General features: G+C 46.3%; 1 protein-coding gene across 1 annotated transcript; it reads left to right on the top strand.

Annotated features, from left to right (window-relative positions):
• Window positions 1-6,355: 6,355 nt before the first annotated feature.
• On the top strand, window positions 6,356-14,415 carry BAG2 (BAG cochaperone 2; the record flags this gene model as incomplete). The annotated part of the gene is made up of 3 exons (XM_080616035.1): window positions 6,356-6,519; window positions 12,244-12,353; window positions 13,680-14,415. 3 exons carry the CDS (start codon window positions 6,356-6,358, stop codon window positions 14,078-14,080), a joined length of 675 nt encoding a protein of 224 aa, XP_080472161.1. The 3' UTR covers window positions 14,081-14,415.
• Window positions 14,416-15,377: the final 962 nt, after the last annotated feature.

Raw genomic sequence — 15,377 nt, 5'->3', positions numbered from 1 at the left:
GCAGGACCACAGGCTGTACAGTTAGCTTGTTAGCTTTATTTTTATAAATGTATCTGCTTTTTCAATAGTAGCATGGTAGAGTGCTGGATTTGGTGGGTTAAAGTTTGAGAGGTTCTGTGCCTCTCCCTGATGTGAGGGTGGAACAACTTTTTAACGGAACAGAAGCTAAATAAACTTTCTAGTTTCTGTTTGGAACAGACATGAGAGAATTTAAGCTCATATAAAATGATATACTATCATTTTAGCTCCCTTCTGTTCAGGAAGAGGTGGCCTTGGATAAATGAATGTAAATCTGTTAATTATTTTTGTACTGTCCTTAGTTTAAGGTGCACAATTATTTGTGTTTTAAAACTGTTATCTGTCACCTTTCTCTGTTCCTTTGTTTAAAAATACCTATGCAAGCTGTCCAGCTTTACCAGCCTATTGTACTTCAGTTAGTGGTTGCTGTCAAACAGTAAGAAATCTCAATGTAATAAAATGCTAGCTTGATGATTATTGCTCATCAGCCTGTGAGTTTGCTTCTAACTGCTGTAATTCTAAATATTTATTATACAAACAAGTACTACTTGTGGAGAGTAATATAAGGGCAAGGATAGATTTTTCTCACTCTCAATTCCAAAGTCAGAGTAGCTACAGCTGTGTGTCATCATGGTTGGAAAAGCTGCAAGACTGGCACTGCTTTATTTCCAGTCATGATTCTGATATAATTGCCATTTCTGAAACAAGTAGAATTAATGAAGAATCCTAATGAGTTACCTCAATGCTTTTTAGCAATCATACAGCAGAAAATAGTTTGAAGGCTTCCAGTGCCTTTGACTCTCGACACCCAGGTGGTAGAGTGAACAGGACCTCTTGATGTTTTTCCCTTGTGCCTGCTGCTTACTTTCCCACTGCAAGTCGCACCCTTGTTCATATCTGGGTGTGAGCTTCATAATGTTGCTGAGGAAGCACTGTTCAGGAAGATTTTGAGTTGCCTGTAGCTACTGACTCAAGCTAAATCAGTTCCAGATTTTCCAACACCGAGTTCTTCTAATAAGCAGTGGAATGAGACTGAAAAATTTTCAACTTCAAAACCATCTCAGTTCAAGTTACAGAGGCTTTTGGGTAGATGGGTGTTTTTTTTTTCAGTGCAGACCCTGAAGTTTCAAATTCCTTTCACATGAAGAGATGTTTCAAGCTTAGAAAGCTCTTTGCTTGGCTTAACAAATGCTTAAAACCTGGGTAGACTTGTGTTCTCCAGAGTCTGCTAAGTTAGATTTTGATCATGTGCTTTATTCCTCATAATGCTTTATTCTGTCATATATGTAAAGTTTTCTTGTACCTGATGGGCCATGACTTGATCAGCCATGTGTGCACACACATTGTCTATACTTGAAGCTCCAGTTATTAAACAGATTGTATTGGCCTCCTTGTCTGTTTACCAAAACAAGTAGCAATCCCCAACCACTGCTGCCATGGCTTTTATAAAACAGCTAAATAGAGGTCTAGTCTCAGTATTCTCTTTATGTTAAAGGTAGTCTCCAGAATTATCAACGTACTGAAATTTGTCCTCATTTCCTTTGGTCTCTTTTGAGGTTCTCTTAACTCTCTGAAGTTTTTCTTTGCGAAGTTTTCCGCCATCACAGGCTTGTGATACTTCTGTTTCCAGAAGAACAGAGAAAATTGGATTCTTAAAACACTGCGTGTACAGACATGTGACTTGTTGCTCACCAGCATCTTGTGGTGCTGCACCTTCATCCTCAGCTGAAAAAAGTGTCTTGTAAGTCATTATGTTCCAGGACTTAATGTTTCTGGCTGGGGAGTCTTGTTCAACTGGCTTAAATTTTTGAGGTTTGCCCTGCATATGCAGGGAGATTTGTCTGCATTTAGAAGCACATCTCATCTGTTAAAAGGAGCCCGCCCAGCATCCTTTACATTTGTACTGGAAGTGATCTGCCCAGCCCTCCTTAAGAGAATTTGCTTTTGTGGTGATGTTTGAGTTCACCCTTCTAAAGTAACCCTGTGGGGATTTTTCATATTTATCTTTAATGAGGAAAAAGTCTGATCTCTACCTGGCTACTACCAGCTGTTGGCTTTAATGCTTTTAATTTCTGCCTGGTGCATGTGTAAGTCTTACAAAACTGAAATGGTGACAAGGCGAGATTTTTATAAGGCTCTTACATCTCTTTGGTGCTTTGTGTGCCATACTCTTTCATACAAACCAAAATCCTTTCTGGTCATGTTCAGAGACGAGATGCCAAACAAGTCAGTACAGCTGTTAGGAGAGTCGCTGGAGCAGTACAACTTTGTGCCTGCCTGATGGCTTCTGAAGCTTAATCATGTTTAAAAGAACTAAATAAAAAGTTGAGATGAGCTTGCTGTAAGCTGCTTGCTTTGTATGGGTTTGTGGGTGGTGGGTTAATTTTCTCAGCTCTTCAGGGTACACAGACAAGACCACTGCTGCTTCTATAGTGGTCACAGAATACAAACCTTTACCCAATCCTTACCAAATATGGTGAAGTTTGTGGAGGTATGAAGTTAGGCCATTTTCTTTCTTAAAAGGAAAGTGTTCTATCATCTGCTTGTGCTGTCCTGGCAATGTTTACAATGACTGCTGCAAACTGGAGGGAGGTGAGGAGGATGGATGACGAACTGTTTCAAAACTAGATCACAAAATTGGCTGATGTTAGCACAAAGACACTTTCTGGCAATTCTTTCCAGCTAAGCAGCTTTATTAAGTTCTGCATCTGCATGATTTCCTGATGCTTCTAAAAATCAAGTTTCCTGTTGAAATTCTTCATTCAAGAGATTTAGAGCTCGGTTGTAACAATGTCAGTCAAATAACATGGTCTGAGATACCATAAAGGTGGATGTAAACAAGTCAGTTGTAGCAAGTATATGCAAAGTGTGCACTCGGATGGCAAAGCTCAGTGTGCATGGAGCTTTAATGTGAAGTTCCTCTTGCAGATCTGTGTGAGTTCACTTTGACTGCAGTATCCTCATTTCTGGGAGTCCTTCTGTATGCTTTTCTTTTACGCAGAGCCCCACTGACAGTCAGCCCAGCATCTGCAGCTGTACAGAATTCACTGGCTCATTTCCTAGGCAGTTTCCCTCTCTGTGAGAATGCTGCATGCCCCGAAATGGTCGCACCAACTTTTATATTGCTTCTCAGCTAGAGGACTCCAGTCAGACTTCTGACAGGCTTGGGACTCCAGGGCTTGTCTGCACACTAAAACAGTGATGTGAATAAGCAAAGCCAGGGCTACATTGGATTAGCATTGGTAACGATAGCCTTCAAGACCCAGTAGCACAGGTTCTGTGGGTGCTAAGGGAGAGGGCAGCCCACTGTGACAGTAGGTACGTATTTTGAGTGAAAAGGTACCCTAAAAACTCACATTGATCCATCTTCACTGCTGCTGGGACGGCACTGGGGAGACCACAGGGTGGCTTTGGTTGGCTGTCCCAAGCTATGGCTGCATCCTTCCGGGTGTGGGAACTGCTGTGTTTCCATAAGACTTGTGCATAAAGACGGTTTTTCAGACGAAGTTCCTGTAGATGAAGGCAGGAATTTCTGGCATGGCATTGCTTGGGTGTGGACTTTCTCTTTGATCCTATTCCATGACAACTCATATGAAAGTGTTAGGGTATGTGACAGGGTTTGGAATAAGGCAAAACTGGAACTAAGGTACTATTTAGCAATGTGACAATTTGTAGTGCTTTTGCTGTAGATCAGAGTCATCTCCATGGCTCTGGGACTTCTACAGATCCATCAGGTGCCCGAGCCCTGGGAAAGTTGCTCTTTGTGCTACCTCAAGGGACCTTGTGCCTGTGAAAGAGACTCTTCTGTACATTGCTGTTTTGCAAATGGCACCCATTTTTTACAATGCTGTAGTTTAAAACAGAGACATCCAGCAACTTCTCTGCTCAGGTGGGAATGCCGAAACCATGAGACAGGCACCCTCTGCTCACATTATTCTTGCTGGTGCCTGCAGCCAGGGCTGTGGCCACCGAAATGCCCTCATGTTCATCATGTTCACTACGTGAACACAGCTGTGGAGAAGATGAGGAGAGGGGGACATGGGCATGATAGCACCAGCAGTCACCAGGCCACCACTGCTCTTCACCATGGAGGAGAGGATGTGGGGGCTGTTGCCTCATGGCCTTGAAGGACCTGGTTCCTGCCTTTGGTTTCCCCAGACTTCTCCTAGCTCAAGTGTAAATCACTTCCTCCAGAGACAGATTCCGATCTTTCCAGTCCAACTGTCTGCCATTTTGGAAAAGTAGTGACAACTATCCCTTTACATACCTCAGCAAGACAGAGGGGACACAGGACAATCTACTGCTCTAGAGAACAGTAACAGCACTGTTCATGGTCCTTCCAAGTTTCTAGATGGGAAAACACCCCTGGTTGCAGGACACTAATGTCGATGCTTGTCCTGGAAGGCCATTTTTGTTTCTGAACCTGTGTTTTTGGTCCGTGGTTTGTGCTATTCTCACTTCTAGGGTGAAATACCATTTTACTGTCAAAGCAGGTAAGTCATACACAATGTGTTTGGAGCAACTACAGCTGTTCTGTGCTGTGTTTCACTGCAGCTTCTACCTGTGTAGAATTAAGTCCCTGTGCAAGTTAAAAACATGTTCATGGTGGCTTAGCTACTTTGATTTCTGCTTTTTAAACCCAATCTAATTGATACTTAACCAATTGGCACGGGAAGAATAGAAGGATCCCAGGAAAAACAAATGGTTGCAAACTGTCATGGCTACAAAGGGTTTCTGTTTGGGGTGGGAAGCGGTTTTTAATCGTCTTCTACAAAGACTGTAGAGAGATGGATGGAACAATTGTTCAAAAGAAGTTATTCCCATGAGCTCACAGGCAACAAGCCTTACCCTTACTTATCCAGCTACTTAAAACAAAGGAAACTCTGGCAATTAATTTAACGAGAGCACTTGGGACATGATATCATTCTGAATGGACGAGCCTGAGAAAACGGCTATTTTGAATCACAGCGGGATAAGCACACAAACAGTATCCCTGTGCAACAAAATCCCTCTCAGCTGGGTGCCAACAATTAGTCTGTTAGAGCCAGGGGGTATCTGCCCAAACCTGGACTTTGGGGATAAGCAAATTCCTTTTTAAATACTCACTGCAGTAGCAAGTAAAGCCCAAGTGTGGCTTGAATTGTTGGAACCAATGCTCCCAGAGGGAACCTGAAGTACAAGAGATTCTGTGCAAGTTGTTGGCTAAGTTGGTGGGTTAAGCACTTGCCAGAGAGAAGGCACCACTTTGTACATTCAAGTTTCATTTGATCTCGGAATAAATCATTGCTAGGGGTAGATCCACTACCTTGGCTACCATGAAATAGAGGGATTTTTCCCTTTCTGGCATAGAGAATATTAAACACTTTTCTTTCCAGTAAGGCTTTTTGTACCACCTTGGACAATAACAGATGGTGGAACAGCTTTTCTGCAGGTAGTCAGGGGCCTGTTATGCGTCGCACCCAACAGATGTGCCGTAAATGGCAGTATCTCAAGTATCTTGTTTTAAGGAACGCTATTCAGGTTCTGCTTTCAGCAAGGACTGTCTCTGCTTTGCTTTTCTCTGTTCCTCTACTTCCAACAGGCTTCTGGATTTTTAAAGCACTGTTTTCTTCCACCCATTTCTTGAGGTTTCAGGTTTGTAGCTCACTTTTTGAATAGCTTTACATGTAACATTTAGGGGGTGGTGGACTTTGTTTTCTTTAATGATGGATGTTCTGAAAGGCAAGTTCTCATACTAACAGCTACCACCTCGAACAAGGTTAATTAATACTGTTACTGAAAATCTCATTGTTCCTCCCTTAGCTTCTGGTTCAGCAAGAGGCTGGGCCAGGTTTTGCTGCTGTTGTCACGCTGGGGACGGGGGACAGAAGTGGGGCAGTTTGGAGGTCTCTGCACCCCAGGAAGCTCCGGGGTGCTGCCCTGGCTCAGGCTGGGTGCGTGGTGGTGGCCGGGCACCGCTCGAGATGGGATGCGGTGACACCGGGGTGCGGGCAGCAAGAGGGAACACTTGACCCTCCCGCGAGTTTAACCCCCGGGTGTGACCCACCGGAGCCCCGCTCCCTGATGATCCCACCGGGCAGAGCCAGCGGTTCTGCCGCCGGCCGCTCCAGCCGCGACACGCCGCACCGGGGCTGTCCATCAGGCGCCCCACCGCGCTGCGTGAGGCGGTGCCCGCGGGGCCGCAGCCCGCCGCGGAGGCGGGGTGGCCGCGGGGGCAGGCGGCGGGGCGGGCTCCTTCTTTGGCCATGAGCGAGGTGCCGGCATTCGGCCGCCGCCTGCGGGACGCGGGGAGGGAGCGGCCGCAGCGCGGATCCGCCGGCGGCAGCAGGCGGGTGCTATGGCCCAGGCCAAGATCAGCGCCAAGGCCAACGAGGGGGCGCAGCAGCAGCAGCAGCAGCAGCAGCAGTCCGGCGGGCAGCTCCGAGGCCGCTTCTACCGCTCCACATCCATGGCGGACCGATCCAGCCGCCTGCTCGAGAACCTGGACCAGCTGGAGCTCAGGTGGGGGCCCGGCCGGGGCAGGGAGCCAGCGGCTCCGCTCCTCACGGCAGGCGCGGGGCCTTCTCCGGCGGGAGGGGGACGGCGCTGGGTGAGGCTTCCTGAGATGACCTCGGGATGAGGATCCCCCTCACCGGAGGCGGTGGGGGCAGGCTTAAAAATGGCAGCTGCTGCGCTGAGGTGAGGTGGCGTGTCCTGGAAACACGAGAGATAGGGGCATGTGTGGATGTATGGGAACAGACGTTTACCGGGGGAAGCGCAAAAGGGGTTTTGGATTCGTTGCGCTTTAGGGCTCGGAGAGCCCTCAGCACACGGGGGATGGCGGGTTGAGTGCAGCGAGGGCAGCAGTGACCCGACGGGAGCCGTGTCCCTCATCCCGCTCCGCAGCCCAGCGGCCCCTGTCCCGCACCTGTCGGGCAGGTGTTTCACAAGGAGATGCAGGAAATACGGGGATAAAAGTTGGTGTCATTTGGGCTCTCTGAGGCTCTTGCAAGCCTTTCATCTGCAGTGCTGAATGTGGTGGGGTGTGGTGGTGATGTGCGAGGCTTCATGTCTCCCCAACCTCCCTTTGCGCTCTCTGGTTCGTCTGTGGGTGTTCTTGTTACATGTGCTTACCGTCCACCTCCTCTCTGAGGTTACAGTAACTCACGTAACTCTAACATGAGTAGCATCGCATCCTGCAGCTTAGGTGCCTGTTTCCACAGTAGCTGCGAATACAGTGTCTATTCCCTCGCTGCGCCAAGGCGGGCCCGGTCTCTTCCTGCTACTTGCCAAATAATCCCATTTGATTTTTCCCCAGCTCGGCAACATGAGAGCCGATTCCTCGCCTTTAATCATCTCCCTTGCCCTCTCAGCTCTGCCTAATTACACGGTGTCTGTCCCAAGGTGGCTGGATGCGCGGGCTCTGTGGGTGTACCACTGATTCACCTCCTGCTGGTACTGTTCCAACACGCCCTTTCCTTCATTACAGCTGCATATTGATCAGCAGCTCTCGCAGAACCACCCACAGTGTTTCTAGGACTTTGCTGTAATTAAGAGAGCTCTGTGGGACACAGGAGTTGCGTTCTCCCCTTTCTGCCTGCATTGCTTTGCATTAATCGGGAGTGGACTTTATGTGCTATTATATTAGCCTTTCCCTTGGCTCAACTGAATCTCCTTGAAGTCCCTCGCAGGCTTCTCTGAATTTGACTAAACCAGATCACTGTCTGCAAACAAGTCTTGCTGCTCACATCCAGGTCTGGCGCATGAATATGTAACTGCAAAATAAGCAGCAGGATATGCAAAGATGTGTTTCGCATTCGCTGAGCGTCTCCGAACCAAAGCAGACGGTTTGGTTAACCAGAAATTACACCCCAAATTACACCTCCCAGTTTGCTGTGGGTCTTTCAGACAGGCATAGTTCTAAACGAGGAACAGTTTACAAAGGAAGAGTCAAACTACTTTGATTAAAGTCACTGAATTCTTGTATTTTTTCCATCCCAAACTAGCCAAAACACCTCGTTTCAAAGTTATTTGAATGGCAGGAGGAAAAGCTTCCACTTCTTCGTTCTTGTCGTGGTTTAAGCCGGTCGGCAAGTCAACCACGCAGTTTCTACTCCCCTCCCCTCGCCCCCCGGAGGGATGGGGAGGAGAATCGAAAGAATGTAACTCCCACGGATTGAGATAAAACCAGCCAGTTTAGTTCAGCTATAGACCCTCGAGATACTGCTCGTAAATATAATAAGTGGAAATTTGTCGAAGTGAATAACAGCCTTTAATTAAACCCCTTGACAAGCCTCAGTTCTCGAGTTGTTTAAAGTTGGCTGAAGCCTGAGGCAGCCCTCATCCCTTTGGAAATGCAGTGGTTTGAACAGCCCTCCCATCTCTCCCTTCCACTCCAAGAGCTGCTTTTCTGACAGTACCAGAGCATTTTTGTACGTCCCTGCCTGCTGTTTACAGAGGAACCTTTTCTCTAAGGAAAGTGAATGGGAAAGGGGGACTAATTTGGCTGCCAGGGAGTGAGCTCATGGCCAGGGGAGCAGGTGCACATTTGTCCCTTGTAAGGGCTTGGATCTTCCTGTTGCCCTGACTGCCCATGAGTGCCAAGACCTCTCGGGAGCAGCTGGAAGCAGGACCAGAGTCTGTGTCTATGAGTCACCGTGTTCTGGTGGCTCAGTGAACACACAGTCCAGGGCGTAATGGTACATGAGATAAGTCAGACTTTTGCTTGTTTTCTTTCCTAAAACCTTATTTTTTTGTGCTTTTTCTCCTGTTCTCCCTCGGAACAAGGACATTCTCCCACCATTCACTCTCATGTCTCTGCTCACCTGAGAGCAGAAGCTCAGTCTAAGCAGCTGAGGATGTCAAGGCGAAGCCCCCCGTGTTGTCTCTGCGCACTGCTCACAGCTCCGTGTCAGGCAGAAGGCCACACCGTCCTCAGATGTTTCTTACTGCCTTTGAATGCTTGTCCGCACCTCCAGCTTAACAGAGAGCTGTTTAAGTCAGGAGTTGTGTAAAGGACAGAGTTATTGCAGCTGTCATAAGAACGCGGGTGTCCAGTTTCTCAGCTGGAAACAAAGCGCGGCCGGTACACCTGTTCCTCAGGGGAATGCTTTGCTCATGGGAATGGCATGTGGGAAAGAAAGGCACTACGCAGCTCATCATGCTCTGACCACACGAAACCAGGAGTCAGGAATGTTTTTCTGGTGTTAGGTAATGGGTGGAATATTTAGTTGATGTTCAAAGTGACAAACACAGTCCAAGTAAAAATACAGCTGGATGTTTTCATCTGTTTGTTAGAAATAGACCATATTGGTGCATCAAGATAAGTGATAATTGGGCAGGAATATGAGTATTCTGTGTTCTTTTTGCCTTCTATTCTGTGGCTGGTTGTTTTTTTGAGACTTGGATTGTGTTTCCACTCTATTCCACAGCAGAGGAATATGGGTGGAAACCGTATTCTCTTCCAATCTTCTTTCTTTTTTCCCCACTCCAGGAAAGTAAGGATTCACACAGACCTATGAAGCTAAAGCACATTTTAGGGAAGAAGTTAGGAAAGCAGGCTACAAAGTGTGTACCTGGCACTCTTGGCAGGGGCAGAGGAGGGAAAGGCGTCCCTGTAGGCTGGTGTCTCTCCCAGCTGTGGCCTGGGGGCCAGGAGGAGCCAGCGGGGCCCTTGCCCAGAGGCCTCACTACAAGCCAAGGCAGTGAAATAGGGCAGGGATGTGGTGGGCATCTCACCTTGATGCAGCCCTCAGCATCTGTCTGGGGCACTGGCCATTTCGCTGAGGCTGGTGTGAGTGGTTTCCTTGCTCTTTGTTTTCTTCCTCCTAGAGCGCTGTTCTGAAGTGATCCTGTCCGGTTGTTTTGCAACCCAGGTCTCTAGCAGTGCCAGCTGCCCGTTTCCTCTGCTCCCTTGCCTTGTCTTTCTCAGGCCATCCCCTCCTATCTTCTGTTCAAGCTGCAGCTCCTGCTGGCTGGCTGTTGAGGTGCTATGTTTGCTGCCAGTACACTATGTTACCATGCTGTGCCTCCAGTCTGCCTTCAAGAGCTCTCTGAAACCCAAAGAATTTATTTTTAAGGTTATTTAGTCCCATCATACTGCTAATAATTGGTCAAGATGGAAGGTTTTAGAAGGGAGAGCAGAGGGGAGTCCTGTCATGCTGCTTTCCTGTCCCTTTGCCTCCATGGCTGGAGCTGCGGTGCCTCCTCCACTTGCCATTACACAGTGCCGGGTAGGTGCTCATTTTGACTGCTGTTTGTGGAAGCAAATACACCAAAATCAGAATCCCAGTGGATTTTAGTTACATTGCAGTTGAAGAAGTGGTTAAGATAATTCCCAAATAGCAATTACTGCAAATAAAATAGTTCTCAAGATTTGGTTACACGACTTCCTGTAAAAAAATGTCAATCAAAGTTCTAGTTGGTAAATTATGGTGGGGGTTTTTCAGTACACAGTCATAAATTCTGATCATTTGGCTTTTCGGTCCTACCTCACATAGCAGTAGCTGGCTTTTGGAAGCAGTGGTGATCTTGTAGGCACTCTCTAGAATTGCACCAATTCAGGATGCATCTCTGCAATGCAGTTCTTCCACATTCTTTGTAGTACCCAGCAAAGCCTGTGGAAATCAGGGATTGATTCATCTGATGAAGGCAGACCTTTAGTTTTTAAGGCAGTACAATAATATACTAAATCTGCTTTAAAAACACTATTGCAATTGTTGACTTTAAGCTCCCCAGTGGCCACGATGCATTTATAAAACTGTGAAAACACTAGTTTTTTAAAAAGACATGGTGAGGCATTTATGAAAATATTGCTAGACTTGCTAAATTACAAAGTGCAGACATCTGAGGCATGGAATGACTCCACCTGCCTCATTGCTCTTACTAACTCCAAAATAATAATTAAAAGCATTTGCTCTCGGCAAGCATTTGCATTGCATTAACTTTTTCCCACTGCTCCTCAGAATGAACATTAAAGGCAAGGCCTGAAGCTTGTGCTTTCACTGACTAAATTAGGCTAAATATTTTGTAAAACAGAAACATTTCGTGAGCAGGCTGCATGTGAAGCGTGACTATTTATATCCTCAGATGCTCCCATTCTTCAGCGTTCTTTCGCCCTCTTTTCTCTTACTGCTGTTCTCTGAAGTTACCTGCCCTCAGCCAGCCTGTGAGGAAGGGAGGGAGGAGCAGCAGCTCTGTACCTGTCACAGGAGCAAAAGCAGCAATGAGCCAGCACCATTTCAGGGCAGGCTCATGTTGAAGAGCACAGAGTGTCTAAGAGACTTACTGATGGTTTGTTTCCCCATTTCTGGCCAGGTTTAATAAACACTTCAGGATAGATGGATTCCCGTGCTGCTTACAGCAGCTAGACCTCCCAGGCTGCGCGCTGGAAGCATCTGAAACTCTCAGCCAGGTTCACGTGATACACTGCTTTTCTGCGGGGTCTGGGAGTGCAGAGTTGATGGTTTTGGCACAACTCTTGCAGCCAGGTGCAGCTTGACAAGTCCTCTGCGAGCCCCTGCCCTCAGGCCTCTGGGCAAAGCCATGGGAGGGGGACGTTTCCATCTTGTCCTTGGTCTCCAAAGTAGATAGTTGCCACGTGTGCTTTTTCCATATTTGAATGCAAAATCCCCTCCTTAAAATCATGTCGGGGAGTAAGGCAAGAACTAAAGACTTGCACTCACATTTCTAGTATGGCATTTTCACATTGCCCATGGCCAGATGGGCCTGTACCTTATGCCACGAGGAGGAGGAGGGCAGACTGGGGGCATTCAACCACACAGCTTCCCAAGACCGAAGTTGTCAGGGAGAGCAGTTCCCGCTGGGCTTTCCCTTTGCCCTCACTGCATCACGTGTGATGGGGACTCGGTCTGTTTCTCTTCTAGTTCAGCAGCTGATAACAGTTGCCAGTTAGCTACAGGACTTCTTTTATGGGGCTATAGTACCATCAGGTTCTGGATATCCAGACTGGCCATGGAGTAGGACAGAACAGCACTGTCAGTAAAACAGAAGATGTAAGTCTTACTGAATTATTCTTGGTTTGGGTTTTTTATAAATTATATTGACTCTTGAAAAAGTGAAGGTAAGATACAGGCAAAGGCCATGAAATCGGAGAGGCTGTCTCATGGATAATTAAGAACTGACTGTACTTCTTAAGCTGAAGCTTAAAAAAACAATTCTTGGCAGCTATAGAGGTGAACAGCTATTTTATTATTTAAACATTTTGTTTGGTTCAACCATGCTCAGGGTAGAGGCTTTCCGTGATGCAGCATCTGCTATGGAACAAGAGAAAGAAACCCTGCTAGAAATGATCCACAACATACAGAACAGCCAGGACATGAGGCACATCAGCGAAGGTAAGCAGCTGCTTTGCCATACCCTCCCAACTGACTTGAAGTCAGGCAGCCCGTGCCTTAGGGAGCGGCTCTGCTTGGTGTGTGCTGCTGGTGAAGGTACAGGCCCTGGAGCCAGCTCATGATTCCCATATCCCGGGATCCCCTTTTTCTTGACTGTGTAACTTCAGATACTGTTGTTCAGCTGGTCTGCCATGAATGATGCTATGGTATATATGTGTGTCGTGGTTTAAGCTGAAACCAGGACAATGTGACAGCCCACACTGTTCAACTGGCTTATTTTCAAAATCAAGGTAACACAGCTTAGCTGAGGGAGGGAAGTTGATGATAATGATGAGCTTAAATACAGTTGAAAAAACAGCATTTTAATGGCTTTGAGTTCTGCACAGGAGTGAGTGCTACACAGCATACAGCCTGCAGGAACCTGATGATTAGGATCATTGTCATGGTTGTGTGATATATGGCTTTAAATATGTTCCCTAAATGTATGTTTTATATCAGGTGCTTCAAATTGCTGGTTCATTGGCTTTTCAGGAGCTTACATATCAAATATGCTGTGTTCGTGGTTTGGGGAAAAACTGTTTTCAGATAAGAGAAACCCATTTTTTTTCCTGGCCCTTAATTGCAACTGGTAGTCAGAAATCAGTTTTCTCTTTATGGCCTTCTGGGGTACTGCCTAAATCTCTCCCTCACAGTGGCAGTTAACACAAACTGGCAAACATGCCAGTTTGGTTAATGAATAAAGTTTTCTGATACTACTGTATGCTTTACTTTAATGTGACACAGCAAGTGGTGTGTTGGCAGCAGAAAAGCATTGCTTACATTCTTAGGAGAGCTTAATGCCTCATTTCAAATCAGAAGATGCTTCTGTGAAATAAGCAGGACTCGGGCAAAGGCAGAAAACTCATTTCTGCCCCCTGGAAATCTTGTTGATTGCCACTTACTTAAAAAAAAACAACCCTTGCTTATTGCTAAATTGTAGCACTTTGGTTGTCTTGAGGGGAGAAGGCTTAAACAGGAGAGATTAGGGTAGATACTAGGAAGGAGTTCTTCACTGCAAGGGTGGTGAGGCACTGGAACAGGCTGCCCAAGGAAGTTGTGGGTGCTCCATCCCTGGCGGTGTTCAAGGTCAGGTTGAACAAGAGCCTTTAGCAACATGGTTTAGTGTGAGGTGTCCCTGCCCATGGCAGGGGGGTTGGAACTAGATGATCTTAAGGTCCTTTCCAACCCTAACTATTCTATGATTCTATGATTCTGTGATTCTGTGATGTTATTTGCACAGTAAAGTATTCCCCTGTAATGTAGAATGTATTCTTGTTTTTGATGTAGGTGAGAGAGAAGAGCTTAATTTGACAGCAAATCGCCTGATGGGCCGAACCCTCACGGTGGAGGTTTCTGTGGAAACCATCCGGAATGCCCAGCAGCAGGAATCCCTCCTGCATGCCACCAAGATGATCGATGAAATTGTCAGTAAACTTCTAGATGATTTGGAAGATGCCAAAATCCGCTTAATGTCACTTTACGGTGCATGCACATCCGACGTGCCAGCGGGACCCATCGATCAGAAGTTTCAGTCTGTGGTGATTGGGTGTGCCATTGAGGATCAGAAGAAGATCAAAAGGCGGCTAGAGACTCTGCTCAGAAACCTGGAAAACTCGGAAAAGTCCATCACATTGTTGGAGCATCAGAAATCATCTGTTCGACAGTCTTGCAACAGCAAACAGGATTAAACTGTCCTCCGGGCTAGTTCTGGCAAACCGCAGGATAAGCAAATCTCCATAAAAAGCACACAGAAGCTAAGGAAAAACAGATCTCTGTGCAAGCACGCACATATGTACGCATGCACAGCACCAAAGTATCTTTGATTGCGAGGTGCAAGCATTTAATGGGTTTTGGTAGCATCAGCATTTTCTTCTGGCAATAAAGAATGCTCCTCTAGAGTCAGTCCTGCTCTGCTGCAAGTTGTAATAGTGCTTCTGCTGAACTGTCAGGAACTACCAAAATCTTTCCTCCATTCTCCTGGGTTGGTTTTTTTAAGCTAAAGTTGGTTTGTCCTATCATGAGATTTCACCTTTTCTCTGCTGTATACATAGTGTGTGAATCAGACTTTTGGGGACAGACAAATTGTGGCAATAAATCAAAAACCATTAATAAACTGTTGATGGTATTTTCATAAACCACACTGTCCTGCTCATTACCACATGCAGTTTGAGTGAGTTTGTACTGTTCATAAGTAGATCAGAGTACTTCCAAGAGACACACTCATACCTCCCATTTGTAACTGAGGAAGTGAAAAGCAATGCATTCACTCAAAGGTCACAACAAAGGCTAGAAATGAGCTCCAGCTCCTGCGATCCACCCTTACACATCCTGCCCAGAGAGGCTGGTGGCCTCACACCACCTGTAGTTCAAGGTTGCTTTGTAATTTTAACATAAAGGGAATTGTGTTTTATCAGCTACTATTCCGCACATTCATTTCGCATCATCACCTGTGAAGCTGCACAGCAGAACAGTTGAATCCTCAGGTGGCAGATACCATACTCATTCTTTGTGTAGGATGGGAGGTGTCAGGGCTGTAAACCTCCCATATGTGTGGAAGCATGCTGCAGTTCCAGGAACCTGACCCATACTTCTTGGGAACCTCAGGAGCTGTGAAGGCACTGACACTGCATTCTATTTGCAGAAACAGCACTTCAGGTGATGCTTTCAAAGAGCAAAAGTTCCAGCTTCGAGATTGGAAAAAGTTTCCACGAATTTTGTGAGATTAATTTCATAATTCCACTTTAAAAAATCACTGCTTATATTCATGTGGGTTAGTTCCTTGTGAACTTTAACAAGCAAAGTAAATCTTCCAGTTGTTTAACAGCATTAAACACCTTGAAAATAATACACAGCAGCGATTGTTCTTGGAACTGCGCTGTGAAGTAGTTAAGTTGAACATAGCTTAGTGATGCTTGGAATATTCCTTCAATATCTGAGGGTTTTAAGGCCATTGTAAGATTATTCAGGCCAAAAGCATTAAGGGGT

Source organism: Psittacula echo (assembly GCF_963264785.1).
Source record: "Psittacula echo genome assembly, chromosome: 4".
In the NCBI taxonomy this organism is placed as follows: domain Eukaryota; kingdom Metazoa; phylum Chordata; class Aves; order Psittaciformes; family Psittacidae; genus Psittacula; species Psittacula echo.
Note: the sequence above shows the minus strand (reverse complement) of the source record. Positions and strands in the feature narration are given on the sequence as shown.